Raw genomic sequence first — 25,951 nt, forward strand, 5'->3', positions numbered from 1 at the left:
GATCCTTTTGAGGAACTAGAGGCCCATGCGACGACATTTGTAGAGTCACCCTCAACAATTAAGGGACGCTGGTTATTCTCGAATGCCCACCGCAACCCGACGAGGAGTGCCCCGATTTCCGCTTCGTTGGCGTCACAGATGCCAGCCGGTCCGGAGAATGTCATGACTGTCAATGCGCTATCATTTCTAATGATTCCCCCTATACTGACCTTCCCTGGATTACCGAGAGAGCAGCCGTCAAAGTTAAGTTTCAACCACCCCAGTGGTGGCGGTGCCCATATAGGTTTGGGCTTAGTTCTGATTGTTCTGTCCCATATAACTGACCATCAATTCCTTATGAGATCTCCCATCCCATAAGGAATTTGTTTCTTAATCTCTGTCCATGAGACAATTCCACTTTAATATTCGATGCCAGCCGACCACAAGTTTTACTTTTTTCCTCAAATATCCGTCTATTACGCTCCTTCCAGATGTTCCAAGTTATGGTGTAGGGACAGGTCGACCATAATGCTCTGCCTTTGTCACTGAAGGGTCCATTTTGCCACCCAAGAAGAAGAGAGCTGATAGTATCAGGGCATACCCAGCATATGCCAAAAACTCCTATCGTTCTTACCCACAGATGGTATGAATATGGACAGTGCAGCATAAGATGATCCAACGTTTCCTCATGCTGTCGGCATAGGACACATTCTCGCTAAGCTGAAGTGTCGTTTCTTCAGAATATCACAGGTATTTATTTTCCTGTGGACCAACGTCCACCCAAAGGCAACCACTCTCGGAGGGGCTAGAGATTTCCAAATTCACCTAATCAGTGTTGGTTGTCCAGCATTTAAAACCGTAAAGAAGGTTTTGCTGTGAAGTCTCCATTGGGTTTTGGGATTCATATCCGCTCATCTTCCTTAAACTGTGAGCAATATGTCAACTCCGGTACAGATAAGAGCCTCTGTAATTCATGGATTTCTTGCTCCTTGAGGTTCCGGCGTAAACGCGTATATCCCAGAAGCCTCTGCCTCCTTGCCCTTCTCTAACTAAATAGTCAGATACCGTAGCGTCAAGCCTTACTGCAATTCTGAATAGTCGTGGGAATTCCGTGCTCAATAGTGTTTTACCACAGCCGTTACCCACTTTGTAGCGTGTTTCCTGTTCAAAGTCTTCCTTAACCGAACTCGCTCAAATGGCGAGTTAGCCAGATTCGCTGCGACACAAGAAGTATCTTCTGAATGAAAAAAAAAATATTGATAAAAATATGGATGATCCATAAATTAGCAGTAATTCATCGTATTGGTTAGATATAAAATAATAACATCCCCTTCATATGATTCCATTATGTACATCTACATAACATATAGATACATTTTTTTTTGAAAAGCGACATTCCATTGATATTGAAAAACCAATCGGGACCAGTAGTCCTAGCCTGCTATTACAACATATTAAGGGAGGCTCGCGGGCACACCCAAGGCCAGTACAAGGGTAATATATAAGAGTAAGATTGCAGTAGCCCAAATTCTTCAAACTTTCCTTCTAAAAGCATTTGGTTATAGAAAGGCTATTACTTCCATTTCCTCCCTTTGAGGTCCAGCCTTTGCCAAGTTATCTACCGCTTCATTCGCTGATCGTCTACGATGCTCGATCTTCGGGTCGAGCGCTCTCATCAGATCCAATATTTCAACCACTTGATCCTACGACCTCCAAGGTCCCTTAGAGGAGCCAGATGCCCAGCACACTGCATGGGTAGAATCCCCTTCGAGAATTAAAGGTCGTTGATTATTCTCAATGGCCCATCGTAATCCAAATAGAAGAGCTCTGATTTCCGCCTCATTGGCATCGCAAATACCAGCTGGGCCAGAAAAAGTGACGACTATCGAAGAAGTAGAATTTCTGAACACTCCTCCTATACCAGCATTCCTCGGGTTGCCCAATGAGCACCCGTCGAAGCTAAATTTCAGCCAACCCGGTGGTGGTGGGACCCATTTTGGTGTGGGTTTGGTTCTGATTGCCCTGTCCCATATGACGGACCACCAGTTCCTTACAAGATCATCAATCCCATAGGTAAAATGTTTCTTGGATTTTGTTCAGGAAATTAGTTCGGTTTTAATATCCGCTGCTAGTCGACCACAAGTTCGACTTTTTTCCACAAGTATCCTCCTGTTTCTTTCCTTCCACACATTCCAAATTATAGCATAGGGAAAAGTCAGCCATAGAGCTTTACCAATGTCTCCAAAGGGGCCAGCTTGCCATCCAAGCACCAAAGAACTGATTGTTTGTGGGCATACCCAGGAAATACCAAAGGCTCCCATCGCTTTTACCCATAAATGGTATGAATATGGGCAATGTAACAAAAGATGATCCCGTGATTCCTCATGTTGTATACAGAGAACGCACATACTGGCCAGGCTAAAATGTCTCCTCTTTAAACGTTCACAAGTATTTAATTTCCGATGAACAACCGTCCATCCGAACGCGACCACCCTTAGAGGTGCTAAAGATTTCCATATGCGACCGATTGGTGAGGATTGGCTATCATTTAAGGCCGAGAAAGCAAAGTCACCATTAGGTGTCGGCATCTATATCCTCTCATCCTCCTGAAACTGGGGGCAATACTTCGACTCTAAAGGAGAGGAGCCTCTGTAGGTCGAGAATATCCTCCTCCTTCAGATTCCTCCATAATCTTACATCCCAGAAACCCCTACCTGATTGACCTTCACGCACCAGATAGTCTAAAACTGTTGCGTCTGGATTGATAGCTATTCAGAATAATCTCGGGAATTCCGTGCTCAGTAGAGATTTCCCACACCAGAGGTCTAGCCAAAATCTGACATTCATACCAGAGCCCGCTTTATACCTGATTTCACGATCAAACTCATTTTTGACGGAGCATATGGATTTCCATGCTCCCGATCCTTTCCCTCCTGCTGGTTTTTTACTATTCCAATCCCCCCATTCGGATCCGTATTTTGCCCCAACTACTTGGTGCCACAGTGCCGATTTTTCTAGCCCGTATCTCCATAACCATTTACCAAGAAGAGATTTATTCCGCAGTTTGATTTTACCTATCCCAATACCTCCGCTCCTTTTAGATTGGCTTACCTTCTCCCACTTAACCAAATGTCTCAGTTATTTTGCTTCGCCGCCTCCATCCCAAAGAAAATTCCTCTGAATTTGTTTGATTCGCAGTGCAACTTTCACTGGAATCTTATAAAGGGACATAAAATAAATCGGCATATTAGACAACGCCGCTTTTATTAGAGTGATTCTGCCCCCAAATAAAATGTATCTCCTCTTCCATGTAGCCAGCTTTCTCTCAATTCTTTCCACCACCGGATCCCACTGGGGAGGAGATGGGATTCCAAACCCTAAGGGAAGGCCCAGATATGACACTGGGAAGGAACCAACATTACAACCAATTGTCCTTGCAAGCATCTGGATCTCTGACAGATCCATATTTATACCCAAGAGCATGCTTTTGTTGAATTTGATTTTTAAACCCGAGGTAACCTCAAACTAGCTGAATATCTTCATGATGCTAGGAATAGCTTGGGGGCTATTATGCAGAAATACTAATGTGTCATCCGCAAATTGGAGATGAATGATTACGTCGGCATTAGGTCCTGCTTGAACGCCCCGAATGAGTCCCGAGCTACTTGCCTTGGACAGCAACAGACTAAGAGCCCTCGATCACCATAATGAAAAGATATGGGGCTAGAGGGTCCCTTTAACGGATACCCCTGGATGCCTTGAAATATCCCTCGCCTGTACCATTGATGACTACAGAGATTGAATTAAATGATATAAGTGACCTGACCCACATCCTCCATTTTGGACCAAATTCCATCCTTTCTTGAATCGAGTCAAGAAAATCCCAATCCACATGATCACATGCTTTCTCAATGTCTATCTTGAACAGTAAGCCCTCTTGTCCACTCCTCTTGACAGAATCAATTATTTCATTGGCAATGAGAACCCCATCCAATATCTGTCTTGAACTCCTGATTCAACAAATGCTCCTTGGAAATGGGATATAATCCCTGCCATGGCCTTTTTCACCCTTCTCGCCAACAATTTTACAATGATTTTTGCAACACTGTGCATTAGACTAGTTGGACGGAAGTCCTTAATCCCATTCACTCCTTTTTTCGGAATTAGGGCGATGAAAGTCGCTTTAGCGGCCTCGCTAATGATGCCCCTTTGTTGGAATTCATAAAAGAAAGCCATGATATCCCCCTGGAGCATCCCAGAACCGTTGGAAGAAGGCCATTGGGAACCCATCCGGCCCAGGGGCCTTGTCCCCAGCCATTGAAAAAATAGTTTGTTCCACTTCCTCCTCTGAGAAATCCGGATCCAGCAGTTGTTTTTGTACCAGGGATGTGGACTTGAACTGGATCCCGGCCAACTTAGGTTGCTACTCCGAGGCCCTAGAATACAACCTCGAGTAGAAATCCACAATTGATGCTTTAATGATAGATTGATCTTCAATTATGGAATTCCCATCCTTCAGACAATTTATTGAATTGATTCTCCTTCTCGAGTTTGCAGTTCTGTCGAAATATTTTGAATTCCTGTCCCCAGCTTTGAGCCACAAGGCTCGTGATTTTTGTCTGCACCGGATTTCTTCTCTTCGTAAAATTGCCTCATGCTCCTCTAGAAGTTTGAGGCTGACCATTATGATCTGAACGGTTGAGGACCCCTAGAAAAGACAGAAATATCCAACACCACAGCATTATGATCCGACACCATTCTTGGGAGCGTCCTCTGGGAGATCAGAGGAAAACATTCCTCCCATTCTCGAGTAACAAGAACCCTGCCAATTCTGCTCATTACCAGCCGATCTTGGTTGTTGGACTATGTGAATCTAGCTCCGTGAAGAGGGAGATCTATCATCTCATGGTCTTGGATGAAGGCTGAAAAATTTCTCATGCTACTAGTAATTCTGGTGTGAGAGCTCTGCTCTGATGGGAATCAAATTGTGTTGAAGTCTCCACCAATAATCCATGGACCCTGCCAATTTTCTCTGATGGTTCTCAATTCAAACCATAATTCCCTTCTCTCTGAAGCTCTAGCGGGCCCATAGATAGTTGTAAGCATCCACCTCTCATTCCAATCGGAAGATGAAAAGGTGATCGATATCGAAAATCTCCTCATACAAACTGCCTCCCGATGAAACCGCCCTTCTTTCCAGATTACAATTATGCCTCCTGCTGTGCCCGCCACATCTTTTGCAACCCATTCTCTCTGATTTCGACCCCAAGACTTATTGATGATTGAGTCGTCTAGCCCCATTAATTTTGATTCAATGACAGCCACTAAGTCGACTTATTTTGGATAATAAGATTTTTTACCGCCTGTGTCTTCCTATCCTCCCTTAATCCCCTAATATTCCAAAATCTTAGCTTCATTGGGAGCGGGGACTAGGCCTCCCAAAAGCTTCGCCGTTCTCTTAGGCAAGAATTCCCCGCTGGTTGCCGCCCAAAGGAACAACACTCACGTCCCCAAAACTGGATATGGCCTTCTTCCTAGGAGCTTCCTTGATGAATATCTCCCCGGCTCCCCCAGTGTTCGGTTGTATTTCTTTCCCTGATTTGCTGGATTCCATCTTTGTATTTGTCCCTCTACAAATTGTCTCGAAGCTCCTGGCTTTTTCATTTCCTGTTTCAGAACTCGCAAGGCCTTAACAACGTTTTCCTGCAGGCTTGCCGAGGGTAAGGGTAAGGCTGTCAAATCACGCCCCTTTGCGATATTCGATGCTTCCTTCCGAGCCCTATTGATGAGGTCCGGTTTGGAGTCCGCCTTAGCTGGTCCTGACTTTAACTTAATTTATCGTTTAGTTCTATATTAATTTAGGTCTCCTTATTTCCTCTAATAGGGAGATAGAAAATTGATGAAACCACAGATAGACTTCCATGCTCCCTATCCCTTCCCTCCCGATGGTTTTTTAATGTTCCAGTCCCCCCATTCCAATCCATATTTCGACCCAAGTATGTCACAAATATCGTTCTCGGGAATTTCTCGGCAAGGGAAAATCTCAGGATAAATTAATTTTTATTAATTTTCAGGTTTATATCGGGAAATAAACGGTAAAATTAAAATTATTTAAAAAATATATAAAAATATTAAATTTAAGAAAAAATATAAAATAAAAATATCGTAAAAATATCGGGATAATATCGCGATATTATCGGGATATTTTATGATAAAAATGAAAATATCTCTATATTTTTAAAATCTTGGGATTAGTTCGGGATTTTGTCGTTTTATCAAAATCTAGCGATAAAAACGCTATATTTTGAATATATCGGAGATATTTGTGACATAGGACCCAACTACCCGATGCCACAGTGCCATTCTCTCCAAGCCATATCTCCATAACCACTTTCCAAGTAATGATTTATTTCGCAGTCTTGGCTTCCCCAATACCCAGGCCTCCGTGTCTTTTAGATTTGGTCGCCTTCTCCTAATTGATTAGATGTCTTAGCTTCTTTGACTGACCATCTCCGTCCCATAAAAAGTTCCGTTGTCGTCTTTCAATTGTCAATGCGACCTTGACCGGGATTTTGAAGAGAGATATGAAGTATTCCGGCATGTTTGAGAGTGCCACTTTTATTTGTGTGATTCTACTTCGAAGAGATTTGTACCTTTTCTTCCATGTTGCTAGCTTCCTTTCTATTCTTTCCACGACCGGATCCCATTGAGCAGCCGATGGTATTCCAAACCCTAAAGGTAAGCCCAAGTAGGTCACAGGGAAGGTCCCAATGCTGCAACCAATTATCCTTGCCAGCCTTTGAACTTCTCGCTGATCCATGTTGATTCCCAAGAGCATACTTTTGTTGAAATTAATTTTAATGCTAGATGTGACCTCAAACCATTTAAATATCTTCATGATGTTATAGATGGCTTGAGAGTTATTTTGCAAGAACACTAGCCTGTCGTCAGCAAATTGGAGATGTATTATTTCTTCACCGGAAGGCCCAACTTGCAGTCCACGAATCAGGCCCGACCTATTCGCCTTCATCATCATCTGACTGAGAGCCTCCACTACCATTATGAACAGGTAAGGAGCTAAAGGGTCCCCCTGTCGGATACCCCTCGTGGCCTTGAAAAAACTTCTGCCGAACCATTAATGATAACCGAGAAAGAGTTGAATGATATGAGCGACCTGGTCCACACCCTCCATTTTGGGCCAAAGCCCATCCTTTCTTGTATAAAATCAAGGACATCCCAGTCTACATGATCATAGGTTTTCTTGATGTCTATCTGAAACACTGAGCCTGAGCGTCCACTTCTTTTCACCGAGTCAATAAGTTCATTAGCAATGGGGACCCCATCCAAGATTTGCCATGATTCAACGAATGCTCCTTGAAACTGGGATCTAATACCCCCCATGGTATTTTTCACTCTTCTGGCCAGCAACTTAGATATGATCTTAGGGAAGCTATGCATGAGACTAATTGGGCGGAAATCCTTAATCCCAATAACCCCTTCTTTTTTAGGGATTAGAGCAATGAAGGTGGCTTTTGCTGCCTCACTAATGATTCCCCTTTCCTGGAATTCTTGGAAGAAAGCCATAATGTCTCCCTTTAGGGTGCTCCAAAAATGTTGAAAGAAAGCCATTGGGAAGCCATCCAGACCCGGGGCCTTATCCCTGGCCATTGAGAAGATGGTCTGTTCGACCTCCTCTTTAGAAAAATTTCGATCCAGCAATAATCTTTGATCAAGAGTAATGCTTCTAAACTGAACTCCAGCCAACTTCGGTGGCCACTCCGTATACCTGAAGTATAACACCGAATAGAATTCCACAATTTTTGCTTTAATCGGGTTTTGATCTTCAATTATTGAATCCCCATATTCAAGTAATTGATTGAGTTGATTCACCTTCTTGAATTTGCAACTCGGTGGAAGAACTTCGAGTTCATATCTTCTGCTTTAAGCCATAAGGCTCGAGATTTTTGTCACCACCGGATTTCTTCTCTTCGTAAAATTGCCTCACTTTCCTCCAGGAATTTTAGACGATCCATTTTTTCCTCCACTGAAAGCTGGCCGTCCCCCTCTCTGCTTTCTAAAAGGGCTAAACAGTTAGAGATCTCCTCCTTCCTTTGTTTGGTCTCTTCATCAACAACCTTTTGCGATTCTTTATTTTTCAGTTTTAGCACCTTCAATTTTTGACAAAGAACATACCCTTTCCAGCCTCTGACATCGATTTCTTCCCACCACTGCTTGACCTTGTCTCAAAAACCCGTTACCTCTAGAAGATCCATGTCAAACCTAAAGGGCCTTGGTCCCCCAGAGAAATTAAAGATTTCTAGTATAATCGCGTTGTGATCTGACACAGACCTTGGGAATGCCTTCTGAGAAATTAGAGGAAACACTCCTTATAAGAATCCGGTCAATTTTGCTCATTATCAGTCGTTCCTGATTATTGGACCAGGTAAACCTTGCTCCATTCAGTGGGAGATCTATCAATTCATGATCTTGGATAAACTTTGAGAAATTTCTCATGCTGGTTGTGATTTTGGTGTGTGTATTCTTTTCTGATGGGAATCAGATTGTGTTAAAATCACCACCGAGGAGCCACGCACCCTGCCAAGATTCTCGAATATTCATCAAGTCACACCATAGTTCTCGTCTCTCCAAGGCCCTGACTGGTCCATAAATGACCGTAAGCATCCATTTTTCAGTCCAGTCGAAGGAGGAGAAGATGATCGAAATCGAGAACCTCCCCATGCAAACTTCCTCTCTATGGAATCTTCCTTCTTTTCAGATTACAATGATCCCTCCTGCTGTACCCACTGCATCTTTTGCGACCCATTCTCGATGATTTCTACCCCATGCTTTATTAATGATGTTGTCTGTTACCCCCATTGGCTTGGATTCAATGACAGCCGACAAATCTAGCCTACATTGATAAATAAAATCCTTCACTGCCCGTGTCGTTCTATCTTCCCTCGATCCCTTAATGTTCCAAAAGCCTCGCTTCATTGGGAGCAGGGATTGGAACTCCCAATGGCTTCTCTGTCCTCTCAGACGAGGACAACACGCAGGCAGTGGTTTGTGTGAGGAGGGCCCACCTCCCCAAGTATGGAAGCAACTTCGTTATATTTCCAGGGTGTGGCTGACCTTCCTTCGTAACAGGAGACCTTCGTTTGCTTGTTTTTCCCCGAGAAGCTTCCTTCAAATGTTCCTCCCCAAGGGCTTGGCCGAGTATTTCCCCCTTTTTTGCCGCATTCCAACTGACATTTTGGCCCTACACAATCAATTCTGAGGTTCCAAATTGTTTCGACCCTTTTGTTAGGACGCCTAGGGCCTTGGCAACTTTTTCCTGTAATCTTGACGAGAGGAGGGGCAAATGGGACTTTTTTTGTCCCCTTACATTACACGCTGAATCATCACGTGTTTTGGGAAGGACATCCGATCTGGTGACCACTTGGGGTGGGCCTGCCAGCTTGGCTGGGGAAGGATGATTCTTAGCTGTCGGAGGCCTTTGAAATTTGAATTCTCCCTTTGGACCCTTCTTTGACTCTTGGGACCAGGGTCACCCCTTTCCCGAACATGTGGTTGCCATGTGGCAGAGGGCCAACGGTCATCCCACCGGCAATCGTTGTGTCGCCGGAAAAAACTGACCCATGCTCCGGTATCTTCCCTCTTCTCTTCCAGGCCAGAACTTGTTTGGCTGATAAAGCCAATATTCATTAGCGAACATTTTTTTTGGCTTTTAAAGTAGCATTGTTGGAGTTGAGTTGAGTTGAGTTTTCTAGGCTTTAGACGTGGCACATATGGAGAAAAGTGTACCTGGTCTGCTTATGCATCCCTCTCTCTCTCTCTCTAATACTTTTATCATTTTTTCACTTGATATAAGAAAAGCACTATAGTGTGGTGGTTGCATGTGAACCATAGTTTAGAAACTCTGATATTCGTATTGAAATGAAAGTATGTTGAGTTGAATCACCTCAAACGAGTGACTCGTGTCTTGATAAAAAATTGAGCACATTTTTCCCGAGGTTACCGAAAATGTCCCTGGAAGGTAGGAAGCGAGCTTATGGGGAATCGCATTTTCAAAGCTGAAAATGTAGTGCTTGCTGAAATTGGGGAAGCACATTTCCAGGGAAGCACATTCCCACCTTCAGGGAGGCGTACTTCCCATCTTTGGGGAATCACTTTCCTTCTTTTTTGGGAATTGCTTTTGCTGATACCTCAAAACCTGATTCACATTAATGAAAATCACGAATTTGGATTTCACGATTCGCGTTTCCGGAAATCAAAACTCACGATTTCGATTTAATGTATAAATATACATCAAGTTTATGATGTTTAAAAGCTATTTAATTTAATTTTGAATAAGTTTAGTTAGAAGGGTATTTATGTAATTTAGAGAATCGTAAACCTAGGTTAGAGGAAAATTTCCCTTATTTACCCATTTCCTTCCTCTATGCACACACTGATCTCTCTCTCTCTCTCTCTCTCTCTCTCTTCCCCCTTTATGACTCCCATGATATGACGACCTTTTTCCCTTCATGAATCCGACGAGTCTGACTAAAGAAAAGAATAAGAAGAAAAATAAGAAAAGGAATGCTTTTTTCCTTTTCTCTTGTGCGGGAAGCGAAAACGAGGGCTCTTTGGAACGAAGGAAGTGGGAAGCGTGAAGGGTTGGGTCAGCGTCAAGGGAAACAAACACGAAGCGCAAGCAATGGAAAATTAGTTAAAATACAAAAAATGAATAATTGCGAAAAATTAGTGACAATTACTAAGAAATTTTAATAATCTATTTTTAATGCTTATAAAATATAAAAATAAGTAAATTTAAGATTCCAAGCAACACAATAAAATTAAATCCAATCATCATAAACTGTCAAACTTGAACCAAGGTTAATTGCTTAAATGAAGTAACTAACATTACTTAATCTATACAATTATATATAAAAGCAACTCACCTTCTTCTTCTTCTTCTTCTTCTTCTTCTTCTTCTTCTTCTTCTTCCGGTCTTCATTGGCTGCACGCAGGGAGTTTCAGAGTCAGATTAAAAAAAAAACCCTTCTGCATGCATAAAACAGAAAAGAAAAGAATTATAAAAAATACCTTTTCTTCTTCTCTTTTCTTTCGTTTCATTTCTTTATTTTTTTTTCTTCTTTCTTTTTTGTTCTTCATTCTTTTTTGTTCTTCTTCCGGCTGTCGGCATGCTGTAAAATTATTTCATTAAAAAGGAAAAGGGAAACAAAAACAAACGTATACTTTAGAAAACAGAAAAGGAAAACAAGCAAACCTTTCTTTCTTTTTTATGAATGGTAGAGGCATACCCAAGGTTTAAAATTTCAGTTTCGGTTCGGTTTCGGACATAGCCGAAACCGAAATATCGACTGAAATTCGGAAATAAAATGCAAATTTCATTACTGGGTAGGAATTTTGGCCAAAAATCTGGAATTTTAAAAAAAAATTACATTTTCCTGAAATTTCCCGAAATTTGTGATTCTGGTCGAAATTTCTGATTTAGGTAGTTTCGGTGTCGGTCCCAACCGAAATCCGAAATTTCGATCGAAATTTAAAACTATGGGAATACCTTTCGTCTTTTTCTTTTCATATCAACCTACATTTTTTTTTCCTTCTTCAATACTTGTTAGAATCCTTTCTTGATTTATCTTCTTTAATTTTTTATCTGTTATGTGTACATTTTCATTTTTCAAAAAAAGAAAAAAGAAAAAAAAATCTGTTATGAATGCCTACAAAATGTGGAAGGTGCATTTAAAAGACCGTCTAGTTTAGTTTGTTTGCAACTGAGTCTGTGAAAATTCATTTCAATTCTAAATTTGAGATCATGTTGTCCTTCACCACTGATTGTTAAGGCTAAATTTAAGCACAAAGATGAAATGGTGGTGCACTACCTTTTTTTCAGGGATTTCTTTTTTGTTTTTGTTTTTAGCCCTGCTTCTGGATCGATCATTGTTGATGTGTTTACATTTCCTGAACTGACTTTACTTTGTTTCTGCATTTTTAAGATATGCTTTTGATTCTCTAATTTTGTAGAGCAAATCTTCTTTTTGTTCTGGTGTTCATTTTTGGCTTTGCTGCTCGTTGTACTTATTCTTGTTTCTTCTTGCAGATCTTATCATTAGTATTGGACATGACTCCATTTACGTTCAGTATTAAACTGGCTGTTTTTGTTTCGTGGAAGGAACACTTTAATCTTGATAAATGGCTGGATGACAATCTGAGCATATATAAAGATGCTTTCTTTGAGGTAACATCAGCTTTCTTTATTTACAACAGTATGAATGAGCTTTTCATTGAGATGCGCTGCATTTTGTATTCTTCTAACCTTCTTGATAATAAAGTCACTGATGAAGGTCCCTTTTTTCTCCTGTTTCAGGAATGCCTCAAGTTCTTGAAAGAAATTATTCTTGATGTAGCAAATGATGTACCTGATAATCCTTTCCAACATTCTGGCATTTCCATGAATCTTTATCCAGAGACAAGTTCTACTTTTTTCAAGGTTTTGCTGCTATAAGTTTGTTGTCCTGCTATTTTCCCATTTCCATTTATGCATCTTATAATTTACATGAATTTGACAGATTCTTCAAGCCAATTCTGGGCAGCTCATCTCTTGCCAGCTTCCCGAGGAATTGAAAAGGTTGCAGCTGGTTTCTTTGCATGCTAATACAAAATTACAAAGTGGTGGAGCTACGGATTCATCAGCAGCTGTTAGCTATCCACCTGATATTGATGATGAAGCCAACTCTTACTTCCAACAAATGTTTTCTGGGCAGTTGGCCGTTGATGCAATGGTTCAAAAGCTTACCCATTTCAAGGAATCTTCTGAACGAAGGTTGGTTGTAACGGCCCAGATTTTTTTAAAAATACCCGAATCGCTACCCCAAAAAGAAACAATATAAAACTCACAAGATATATTTAAGAACTCAAATAATGTTGATTTAATATCAAATCCATCCTTTTAAAATAAAACCCCCAACATCAAGCTTAGAGAGTTTAGATAGAGCAATTTGTTATAATAAGCGAAATAAAATTGATTAAGACGGTCCTCCCGTCAAGACCACTTGGCCACACCGAAGACTCTGCACTCGCCCTCTAGGCTTCCCCATTAGCATTAGTGTCATCATCCAGTGTCTCAAAACCTGTAATGTATTTTAGGTATTAGTTTCAATAAGAAACTAGTAGGGTCATCCAACCCTAAACCAGTACAAGTAAACAACAGTAGAATTAAAATCATGAAATTCAATTCTTTAGAGAACATAGAAAGAACAGTGTAAGCATGATCCAATAATCATGATGTGAAAGCTACAATAAAGAGGGTACGAGGATCAGAATATCAAGATATAAGCATGAATGTGCAATGTAAGATATGGATGATATGAATGTGAAATGAGACGGCTGCCCAAAGTCCTCCAGCTTTCCCAACCAGCATGTTACCTTTGCCTCCACGCCAGTCCACTCTCCCGTCCATGGCGTGGTCATGTGGGTCTTGGTTACTGCATGTATTCCCCATACTGCCCCAGTGACTCTTGGTCCCTGGAGATACATTACCAATAAGGCTATGTAGGTTGATCATAGCCCTGACGACTCTAGGAGTAGGGGGTTAGGCTCAGAAGAGTTTAATGACCTTTTATCGGTAGGGGATGTTTTTGGGATCACATATAAAGAAGACTTGGGGGCAACAAAAAAAATGTTACTTACAATGAAGGAAAGAGATAAGGAAGAACAAAAGGCCAGGGCTAAAGAAATTTGATACAAGCCTGGAGTAGTTGTCTTTTTTGGTATGTTGGGCGGGGGTTCCCCTCTGATACAGTTCTTGAGGGGTAAGTGTAAAATTGTGTTAGTCTGGCGACTTTGGTGGAAAAAATAGGATCTGGGGTGTAGGAGATTTGGGAGTAATCCCCTCAATGGGTTGCTTAATGTCATTGGGGTGCTGGTCGTCCTCCAAAGATTCTAAATCCAATAGCTGAAGCTTGAGAGATTCGTTCTTTCGCTAAGGTTACCCAGTGTGAGTGCACCAATCCAGCTGATTCTCTTGAAATTGCTAACCCTAGAACTTTACACCCTCAGATGGTTCAAATTCTGAAATTAGATTTTTGTGGCACTGGTGGTTTACGACTCTCTACTCTATATATTTCCAAATAGTACTCTTTTAGCTAGGTTAAAAGTTTGTGCAGACCAAAATGACATAATGACATAGATTAAAGAGATGAGGAAATGAAAGAAAAATATATAAAGAAAGGATACGTATATAATAGAATACATATAGGCACAATGATATGGGTGTTACAATAGAGGAGAGGAATAGTTGAGGTTTGTAATATTTTCCTTGTTTATGATTGGTAAATTAAGATGAGTCATAAGAGGGCTATAGTAAGTTACTAAAAACCCAACACCTTGGTCTTATTTATAAGGCATGATAGCCACTTTTTATGGGTTTTAAATTTTAAAGAAAAGGAAAACAACCAAAAGAGGGGAGAAAGATGCGCACAGTGAGTTGTGCGCTTGATTCTTTCCCTAGTGGGGATTGTGTAACTGCCCAAATATTAGGAAACCTTTTATTTTCTCTCAATCTCTCCTTTTTGATTGGTCAAAGGATATTCTCAATAATATCTCCTTAAACCTAGATTTCTAAATCATATCCCAAAGAAATCAGCAATTATAACATACTTTTAGGATTTGAGTAATTTGGAAGTGGGCCCACTCTTCATTTAAAAGTGTATGCACGTTTTCCCTTGTAGGGTTTCTTCCCATACTCATTTTTTTTTTCATGTTTTAAGTGATATTTTCCCCGGAAATTATTTTTACAACAAGACTTATTTTCTTCTCTCATTTAGGAAATTTAGTTATAACTTTCAATAGCCATAGATTCTAAGATCTATGGATCAAAGCAAATCAAAGGGGGGAAAAGAGTGATTAAAAACTAAGATCATGGGTTGATCAACGATGGATCGTTGATCCCCACCCTCGAAAATAGATCTATTGATCCAATGGCTTAAATCTTAGGGTTTTGAAAGAAGAAGATCATCACAGTCATTACAAGAATCGAGTTCCTGCGCTCGAGCGCAGCTAAGCTTAGCGTTAGCTTAGCTGCGCTCGAGCACAGAAACAGGGTGGGGCCACATTTTGGGTGGGATCCAAAGCATTCATTTGATGGGCCCTTTCATGGGTAGGGTGTCCACCAAAAATCAGCTCCATTGGATCATCTTAGGGCGTCCATTTGTGGGGCAAAAAATTGACAGATTTGTGGACAAACAGTATCTGTCCATTTTTGGCCCCACAAATGGACACCCATTGGTGATCCAATGGAGCTGATTTTTGGTAGGCCCCCCCATCCATGATGGGGCCTTCCAAATGAATGGTTAGGATCAGCCCCCCAATGGCCCCACTAGGAACTCTATTCTCTCTCTCTCTCTCTCTATATATATATATATATATTGTTAAAGTATAAAAGATAAATAACGCCTTTCTCCAACAGCTTAAGCTTTTGGAGAAGTTGGTTAGTTAACATGGTATCAGAGCCAAAGGTCTTGAGTTCAAACCTCCCGGATAGCAAAAATCCACATGCGATGGTAGGCCCAAAGTGGGACCACATGTGCCACATGTTTGCCAAGTGGGCCACACGTGCGGGGAGTGTTAAAGTATAAAAGATAAATAACGCCTTTCTCCAACAGCTTAAGCTTTTGGAAAAGTTGGTAAGTTAACATATATATATATATATATATATATATATATATATATATATATATATATATGCGCGCATGAATGAATTAATAAATCTTAATATTTTCATATATAAAGATTTGCATATGAATGGATTGAAGAAAACTACAGATTGTGTGTGTGTGTGTGTGTGCGCGCGCGCGCGATCACAGATAGAAATCATATTCTTATAGTTATATGCGTGTGAATACGGATCATACACCTATATACTTATACGCATGTATACGGATAAAAATTAGAATTTTAAATAATTATGCTTATGCGCATAAATATACTGTTGAAAATCAGAATTTTATACAACCATGCATATGCGCATAAAAAAAATCAAAATCTTTTATGATTAAGCATATGCGCACAAACATATAGATGAGAAATCAAAATGTGAATACGGATAAAAATCACAAACCTATATACTTATACATATACGCATGTATACGGATAAAAAATAGAATTTTATATAATTATGCATATGCGCATAAATATACTGTTGAAAATCAGAATTTTATACAACCATGCATATGCGCATAAAAAAAATAAAAATAAAAATCTTGTATGATTAAGCATATGCCCACAAACATATAGATGAGAAATCAAAATCTCATATAATTATATGTACGGGTATAAATACTAACAAAAACATGGATTTATATAAATTTACATGTATATATAGAGTACTATTGAAAAATCAAGATTCACATAATCATGTTTATGCTCATGAGTTCACTGTTAAAAATCAAGATTTTTATGATTATGTAAATGCGCATAAGATAAACATATTGATGAGAAATCAAAATCCTACATGTTTGTGCCTATATGCATAACATACTGATGAAAAATCAAAATCTGATATGGATATGCTTATGTGCATAGATACACTGTTGAAAAAAATCAAATTTTATGTAGTTTGCTTATGCGCATAAGTATTGTTGAAAATCAAGATTTAATTTCACACACACACACACACACACACACACACATATGCGTATAGTACTAAAAATATATCATGGATTTACATGTAGATGTATGTATATGACAAAATCTTGGATTTCTGTTCACATGTATGTGCACATACTTTATGATAAAAGTTTCAGATTTGAAACCCTAGGTGTATGCGCTACCTACGATAAATTTCTGATTTAAAACCAAAAAAATAGCTTAGTTTTTACACGCACAATCATCTTAAAAAGAATGAAATATTTAGGTTACCTACTTGAATCTTGGAAGCAGAAGGATTTTGCGTTCTCCCTCCACAAGCCCAAGGATTGTCAAGCCAACTCTCTCTCTCTCTCTCTCTTTTGGGTTGTGCACACGTTTTCCTCTTGTAGGGAAAATGTTAATTATTTTCTTCCTCCTTGTCTAATAAGGTTTATACTCTCAACTCAACTCAACTCAACTCAACTAAGCCTTTGTCCCAAACTAGTTGGGGTCGGCTAATGGTTTATCTCTTTCTAAATTGCTATTATTTGATTGGTTATTTAAAGCAACAAATAAGTTGTCTAATCTTTTTAAAAGAATGGAATTCTTATAAATTTAAAACTCTAACTAATTTAGGATATTATATTAAAATTAGTGGCCCGCTTTTCCTATGGGAAAATTCGCCCAAATAGGGGGAACATTTAGTTTCTTTTTATGGAAATTTATTTCCATGGAAAATTTTATGTTATTTCACCAATTAAAGATTTCAAGAAAAGAAAATATGAGAGTCCTTGATTTCTTGGACCTCTTGATCTTTAAATGATCAAGGGAATCAATGATCAAGAGACTAGATTAAATATCAACTCAAGATTGATCGACGATCCGATGCTTGATCCGGCAGTTCGAAAGGCTCCAAGAGAGATCGACCATCAACTCGGGTCATCCGACCTATCCCAGACCCTGGTGGGGTCGGGCTTTACATTGGTGGCTCAACTTAATATGTTGATTATGAAGTACGCTCCTAATATATATTATGATATTCATTTATCTTGATTGTAAGTTCGCTAAATTTGAACCTGATGCTGTCATTAGTGTCTTTTTGCGATTCTAGTAATACATTTTGTATTGTTACCTCCCCCAATCTGTTTTCTAGTATCTTATATTTGAAGGCAATTTTACTTCTACTCAACTTTCAGTGATGTTGCATTTTGATCTTCTACTGCAATATCGATAATGTATCCTTGGAGTGGGAAGTATTGATAGTGGAAGTTGATGTTGGGTATATTTTCTACTCTTTAGAAAGTCCTTGAGTCAATCATCGGCTCGCCTGAGTCGAAGCGTCCGAGTTGGTGTTTTCTCCTACTAAGTTGATAAAAAAACTCATTTGATTTGCTCGAGTTAATGAAAAATTAACTGCATCAATATTTGGCCTGAGCCATTAAAAAAAAATATCAATATTTGGCTTGCCTGAGTCATCTGCTTTCTACCTTGGTTGACTTCTCGTCAGAGTCCAAGTTTTTAGACACTGGTATTTTGCATATTTTTAAGGAAGGTAACAGAAAAAAAGATTCACCTGCAAAATTTGGAGCTAGCCGTATTAATCTGGAATCATGGACATACACACCTGATGTTTAGGGCAAGGTTTGCTGGGCTTCTGCCCTTTTTAGTGTTTTTTATTATTTCCTTGTACATTGTCTTAGTTTACAATTTTTTATATTATGAATTAAAGTGCACTTGTTGATATTCAAAAAAAAAAAAAGTGTACTTGTTTGAAAATAGAAAACGAATCACGAATGTATTTTGGGCTTTTGATCTCTGGATGTTATGCAGAATTTTTCTATGAGGTACTTCTGTACTTTTGGCTCTATTTGTGTACCTGCTTCTTTGGTTATTTATTTCTATGGTCAAGCTTGCACTTTGTTTGTGTGATTTTTTGATGAATATAATGTGATTCATATCTCCAATCCCTGTATTTGATGAATGGAATGTGGTTAACATCTCCAATTTGGGTCTTGTAAAAGGTTAACCAGATGGATCAGAGGGTTTTCTCGAAAAATTAATAGTAAATGAAAAATGAAAAATTGCTGCTTTTCTTCTTGTAAAACTTGAAGCGGCAAAATTTGTACCTTTAATTGGTCATGGGACAAGAAATTCATTCAAGCAATATTTAATTTATTGAATAACATAATAAATAGTGTTCCTGCGCAGCTGCTCAGATAGCTTATCTGAGCAGCTGCTTCAAAAACTCATGTGGCCCCACTTTTTTGGGGTGATACAAAGCATTCATTTGGAAGGCCTTCCATGGATAGGGTGTGTACTAAAAATGAGCCCTTTAGGATCATCCTAACCCTGCCATTTGTGGAGGGGAAAAATGGTCAGAAACAGTGTCTGTCCATTTTCCCCTCCACCTTTGATTGGGTTAGGATGATCCTATAGGGCTGATTTTTGGTACACACCTTATCCATGGAAGGGCCTTTCAAATGAATGCTTTGGATCACCCCAAAAATGTGGGCCACATGAGTTTTTGAAGCAGTGCTCAGATAAGCTTTTGAGCAGCTGCGCAGCAACACTATGCTCACATATATATATATATATATATATATATATATATATTTATTTATATGGTTACATACACATGTATGTGTGTATATATATATAATTTATGTCTTGCCGTCAAATTCTTGCTTCAAAGCCAAGTTGCACTGCCTATATAGATGCTAAATCAATAAAGTTTTGGTCATGTAGAAGCATTTATATTTTGGCACATATTGCAATGGAGAAATCTTGTACATCTTTGATCATTGATTTCATAATGCTAATTTAATTAAATGGTTGCCCTACTCTATTGACAGGGAGCAGTCAATCTTCGAGTGCATGATAGCAAATTTATTTGAAGAGTACAGACATTTTCCTAAGTATCCTGAAAGGCAGCTTATAATTGCTGCTGTTTTCTTTGGTAAGATTTGATTATATTTTTTTATGGGCTGTGTGATTTATGCTATGTGATCATATTACTATTTTAACAATCCTGTTAATGTTCCTGGGTTAATGGCTTCTGCTCATAATCCTGTTTTCAGTTTTTCTTTTGGTACTCACTGATTTACGTAGAACATATATTTTTAGTCAATGGGGATCTATAAAATTTATCCCAGCAATGTTTTTAATGACTGATAATGTTTTGATTGAAGGGCCAGTGATTCAGAAAGTTTTTTTCCTTTTTTTTTTGAATGGTGGATTCAGAACGGTTAATAACTAATGTTATATACAAGCAGATAATATATGCTATATATTATTTTTTTGAGAGAAATCAAATTTATTATAAAAGAAAAATAGAAGTGACGAGAGAGGAGGCAAAATGCACCAGCACTACAACCAAAGCTTGAAGTGATAGGGAGGAGGACATTAGAAAACAGCAGTCTTTCCCTACTAGAATTGGCCTTTGGTAGATCGTCTGCCATTCCATTTGTAGAGAGAGAGAGAGAGAGAGAGAGAGAGAGAGAGAGAGAGAGAGAGAGAGAGAGCAAATCTGCAAAATAAAGTTAGCAAATCTCCAAGGACCCTCTCGTTTTACTAGAAGAGCAAGAAATATCATTGGCTGAATCACCTTCGACCGAAATAGGACCTCCCCATCTTTCCAACACAATTTTTAGACTTCCAAGCATGATCATCACTTCAGTTTCACTTGAATCCATAAGGACTTGTCCCATATCGTTTATAAGAAATACCTGCTGTCCTTGTTCTTCTACGTTTGTTTCTCTCGTTTTTCTTCTTCCTCACCCACTATCCTCTCTCAGACACCTCAATTGCTCAGAACCAGTTAGGGCAACCACTATTCTTCCTGATCAAGCCGACCTGCAAAGCCCTAGAGTTTGACTCTATGCAGTCAGCCTCCGACCCCAGGTTTTTCATATCTGCACAGGAAAAGCTCCTCCAACGATTGTATATAGGGTTGGTTCCTTTGGAACTTGAATTTGATCTTTGATTTAAAACTTTCAAAATGCGGAGGTATAAAAAAATTATGGTAGCAAGAATAGCTCCGCAATGGTATCTTCTGCCCGAGGGTTGGTTCAAACTCAACTTTGATGGGAGCTCAATCGGGAACCTGGGTAGAGCTGGGATTGGAGGAGTTATTAGGGACCACAACAGCAACACTATCATGACCTACTCAGGTCCTTCTGGTGTATGTGATGCGAATGAAACAGAGGTGTCGGCACTTCTCTTTGGGCTAAAATGGTATGGGAGTAACAACTTGGGTGCTCTTATTGGTGAAGGCAATTCATCTAATACTATAGCTTGGGCAAAAAACAGATGTTGTGGCTACTGGCGCCTAGCAAGTAAGATCGACGATTCGCTATTTGGCGAGAGATATCTGACCGCAATTTGTTCACATGAGGAGAACAGCGAATACCATGGCCGATGAATTGGCCAAGTCGGGGATCGTGAATCTGTCGTGGTTGTCTATGCTAACGTGATGAATTAGCGCCTTATCTTTGTATCTCTCTATCGGTTTCTCGAGGGTTATTATCTGGATGACATGTAATACTGGGAGATCTTGTCCTTTGTATGTTTTTCCATGATCTTTCAATAATACGTATTGTTACTTAAAAAAAAAAAACTTTCAAACATGCGAAGAAATTTATAGGTCCGTAAAATATGAAAGATTCAGGACTATTGTAATGGATGGCTTTGCACTTGAAGGGTACCATCACCAGCCAGGCCAATCCCGTCAGACTTAGAGCAGGTTGTTGTTACTCCTTAGCGGTTATACTTCTACGAGTTCCTTAAGCATGGCATTGAGTCTGATCGATTTCCAAGCAGGTTTTGGGCTCTCACCTATGACACTATTTTGGAATTCACCGTTGGGTCATTAGACGTTTTAGGGTATACAGAGAAGTGGAATTCAGAAGAATGATTGCAGCAGTCAGCCAAGTCTTCTCATGTGTGAGATTGGGGCTGCAATCATTGTGATGGTTAGTAAGGGAAGTAATGGTTGAGGAGTTGAATCTTTGAGATATTGAATCCCATTGTTAGGGTTAGAGAACAAAATTATGTTTCTTTTTTTATTCAATTGGGCTTACATTCTGGTGAAGTATCGAAGAATGGAGGAGGTTGTTGGATGAGAAAGAAAAGAAGGCCTGTTTGAGGGATATCAGATCCAATTATTTTTTGATTCTAAACAGAAATTCAGTAAGCCTGTTTGAAAATGAAACTCATGGAAAAATCAAAAGTATTCCTGCTATAAGTTTAGAGGTGTATACTATAAGAAGCATTTTACGTGATTCAAAAAACACCAAGTTAGCTATCCTATGCAATATGATTCCCTTTTTCATGGAGATGTGATGTAGGACGGATCACACTTGTACGGGGGTGTCTAGAAACGGAATTAAGATGACAAACTAGCAAGTTTTGGAAGTCCAGGAATTTGAAAAAGATAGTAACAAATGTAATATTTTGAATATATTTGGCAACCATGCTGAGATGCTAATCAAATGTTTAACTTTCATGATCGGTCACTAGGGAAGAAAACTAAATCCCAATATGACCTTGTTTCCCACAAAACAAATCCTAGAAAGCATGGTTACGATGATTCTGATATTTTTGTTTTTTTGGTTTAACTTCGGTAGATTTATTAGCTCAGGTTCTGCTCCAGGAGTCTCTCCAGATGCACATTTATATATTCAAAATGTTACTACATGTCACTCTTGCTTTCTTATTCTACAAACATTTTCTTATAGTCACAGTTCGACAATAGAACTAGAGAGAAGAGCCTGGAAAAGCCTTTTTCTGGAGAGGAAATTGAAATGGGGGGTTTTTTCATTAGGAAGGGATAGAGCCCCTGGTCCCGATGGTTTCTGTCTAGTTTTCTTTCAAAGCTGCCGGGAGTATGCAAAGAAGACTTGATGCGATATTTTAAAGAATTTCACGAAGAATTGGAGTTGGATCGTGGTACGGGGACAACCTTTATAGCCTTAATTCCCAAAGTGAAAGAAGCATCATCAATGGCGCAATTTCCCCCCATTAGCTTAGTAGGGTGCTTGCATAAAGTTCTTGCAAAGGTGCTTGCAGAGAGGTTAGAAAAGGTTCCCTAGCAATTATCTCTGGTAGTCAAAGCGCTTTTGTTAAAAAAAGACAAATTCTGGATTGCTCCCTGGATGCCAATGAAGTCGTGGATTATTATCATAAAATTAATTGTAGCAGAGTAGTATGCAAATTGGACATGGAGAAGGCATATGACCGAATAGAGTGGAAGTGTTTGGATTCCTTATTGGGTAGAATCGGTTTTGGCCCTAGATGGAGAAGCTGGATGGAGAGATGTCTATCATCGGCTTGGTTCTCGGTCCTCATTATTGGATCGATTGAGGGATTGGGGATAACGGCGTTGAAGTTTCCCAGTTGCAGTTCGCAGATGACACTTCTTTCAGCTCCCAGATGTGATCAAAGTTTTGAACCTGATAGCCATATTATGTTGTTATGAAGCCATCACTGCTCAGAGATCTAACTTTCACAAATCAAGACTGTTTGGTATTCACCTAGAGGAAGATTTTGATGCCACTTATTAGGCCTACAATACACATCAGATTTAGATGCCCTAGCTTGTCGCTTTGGAGGGAGATTCTGAGATTCAGGAATTTAGTTTGAGGTTGGCATGAAATTCGGAGTATATGAAGGGAACAGGATCCGATTTTGGCTAGACAAGTGGGTTTCACTTCAGACTCTCAAAGATATGTTTCCGGAGTTGTATGTGGTTGCAGTTCTCAAGCATGGGTTTGTAAAAGACCATCTGGATGAAAGAGAAGAAAAGGTGGTGTGGAGACCGTTGTTCAGAAGGAATTTCTTCAACAAGGAGTTAGCATCTATCACTAGACTCTTTGAGGTTCTTTAGGAGGGGTAAGTGAAGCAAGATGGAGAAGATAAAAGGGTTTGGATCTGGAATTCATTGGGAGATTTCACCGTAAAATCTTTCTATCAACAACTAGTAGTTTGCCCTGTGTTGTCCAAGGTATTTAGAGTTTGGGCAATCCAAGCTCCTCCTAGAGTTTGCGCCTTTGGATGTACAGCATGTCGCGAAAGGATTCAAACGGTGGATTTCCCAAGGAAGAGGGAGATGATCATAGTTGTTAACCCGTGACTCGACTCGTGACTCAATTTCTTAATTTTCTGACTCGTGACTCGTAAGAACTGGAATTTAGTTGAAAAAAATTATAATTGTATTATATATCAAAAGATGAAGGCATGAAGCACATAAAAGAGCTGTGAAAAGGTTATTACATGTCCCAAAAAGCTTTCAGGAGCCAATAAAAACAAAAGTTTATAGAGGGATTCAAGACCTGTGAAAAGGTAAAATCCCTTTGTAAAATTCTGGATTTTACAAGCTTAAACTTGAAGTTTATATAGGGATTTGCTAGGGACCATCATGAATAACACAAAATCTGATGCATGAGAGAGCAGACACCTCATAAGAGTAAACTCCCTAGTCGTTTTATCCAAATATGGTGGTATAATCAAATATGGAAAGATATTAAGGATTTTTTTTTGTCTTTCTTTTTTAAACCCTGGGCATGGCATTTTTTTTGGGATGGGGGGGGGGGGGGGGGGTATGATGTGGTTAGCAATTGTTTTATTGACTAAATTTTTGCTGTAACGAAAGGACTAGTGTTTACTGATATCACCCACTTGTTGGAGGAAACCCTCTTACATGCTATCCTCCAAGTAACCATGTCTGTGTATTCTAAGTTTTTGTTTTTTGCCAATCTTATGCTCTCACTCTGATCACATACTCATGAGCTTTTAAAATAATAGATTGATGTGTTTCATTGCATACATTCTCTCTAGAGAGTTTAATGTTTTCAATATTAGTTAGGTGTTTGTTTGTGGCTCCCATGTCATTAAGAAAATTATATTGTGGGCTTCCTCTTTTTCGAGGGGATTTTTATTAGGCCTTCATTTGCTTTCTTAGATTGAGATTGTTGCGTTGGCGTGCTTAACTTTTCTTTCTTGCCTCGTTATCTTACTTCTCTAAATATCTTTCTTTTGAAGCCACTTTCCTTGACATAAGGCTATTACCTGCAATAGTCTTTTAGGAAGAAATTTCATTTTCCTAATTTTACTTTCTACATTTTCGTTCTTAATTCTTTTTCAGGCTCCCTTATAAAGCATCAGCTTGTGTCCCATCTCACACTTGGTATTGCCCTGCGTTGTATTCTGGATGCATTACGAAAATCTGATGATTCAAAAGTTAGTATTGATCTTTTAAAAGCATCTCTGTTTATAAATTTTATCACTAGACATTATTGAGGGACTCTTTTTTCCAGATGTTCGTGTTTGGGGCCAAGTCTTTGGAGCAGTTTGTGGACCGATTGGTAGAGTGGCCACAGTATTGTAATCATATTTTACAAATATCACATTTACGTGGCACCCATGCTGACCTAGTTGCTTTCATTGAGCGAGCTCTTGTACGCATTTCCTCAGGCCAGTCAGAATCAAATGGGGGTGGTAGTGCCCCTAACGATCAGCACCGAGTTTCTACTCCTCAGGCTACCTTGGAAAACATGGAGGTATGATTAGAGTTCTTTGCCAATGTTGGATCCTTTAAAAAAAATTCATGGGGCCATCAAACATGAATGGAGGGCATTAGTTCCCCCCTCTCTTTATCTCTTAATCTTGCTGATGGTAAAGGCATGTTTCTGCCGTGTACATAAATGTTCCCTTAATCCCTTGTCTCTGACTAAAATTTGCGATTTGTTTTTTGCAATTTTTGTGTGTTATGTCCCATTCCACCACGCCATATTCTAACATAAAATATGCCAGCAATAGTTTCCTTTAGATTTGAGTACCTGATGGAACAGGTCAAAGAAGTTTTCACCGTTCATCTTTGTCATGCAGCTTCAAAATTGTTTCCTGTTTTCTTTCTTATTGGGCATAGAAAGCTTTTATGTTGTCTCTGTTTGTGAATGTAATTTTATTTTAATAATTTCTTGTCTCCATGGTTCTTTAATTCTGCGGTCTCCATTCTCTTGTCATGGCTTCTGTCTTACTCTCATTTTGTTTGCTGTATCCCTTTTATTATTTCGTTTGGCCAATCTATCAATATCATTTATGTTACGCTTTTATTTTAAGGTTTGATTGTAAGGTTTCTCCTTGCAACTCTGATGATTACTTATTCATTTGTGCTAATGTGATGCCGTGCATTTGCATGCCAACCAGCCAGCACTATATTTGGTGCATCTTTTTTTTTTTTTTCACACATTTGCAAACAAGCAAAGTCCATCCTTTTAAACTGGGGAAAACGTCGAGACAATGTAACTCTGATGCATGCCTGAGCCATGGCTTTACAAAGATT

The 25,951-nt window shown here is 39.3% G+C and overlaps 1 protein-coding gene across 5 annotated transcripts in view; it reads left to right on the top strand.

The window, feature by feature from the left end:
- The window catches only part of LOC143885003 (uncharacterized), a 137,604-nt gene that overhangs the window by 19,421 nt on the left and 92,232 nt on the right, over positions 1-25,951 (top strand). For all 5 annotated transcript variants that reach the window (XM_077388933.1, XM_077388934.1, XM_077388935.1 and 2 more), the window contains exons 9-14: positions 12,086-12,223; positions 12,353-12,475; positions 12,555-12,808; positions 19,464-19,567; positions 24,752-24,846; positions 24,924-25,166. In XM_077388933.1, the coding sequence (XP_077245048.1) occupies positions 12,086-12,223; positions 12,353-12,475; positions 12,555-12,808; positions 19,464-19,567; positions 24,752-24,846; positions 24,924-25,166 (957 nt within the window). The remainder of the gene's footprint in view (positions 1-12,085; positions 12,224-12,352; positions 12,476-12,554; positions 12,809-19,463; positions 19,568-24,751; positions 24,847-24,923; positions 25,167-25,951) is intronic.

This window comes from Tasmannia lanceolata, unplaced genomic scaffold, assembly GCF_043159265.1.
Source record: "Tasmannia lanceolata isolate RefF3 unplaced genomic scaffold, GAP_Taslan_0.1 ptg000008l, whole genome shotgun sequence".
Classification (NCBI taxonomy): domain Eukaryota; kingdom Viridiplantae; phylum Streptophyta; class Magnoliopsida; order Canellales; family Winteraceae; genus Tasmannia; species Tasmannia lanceolata.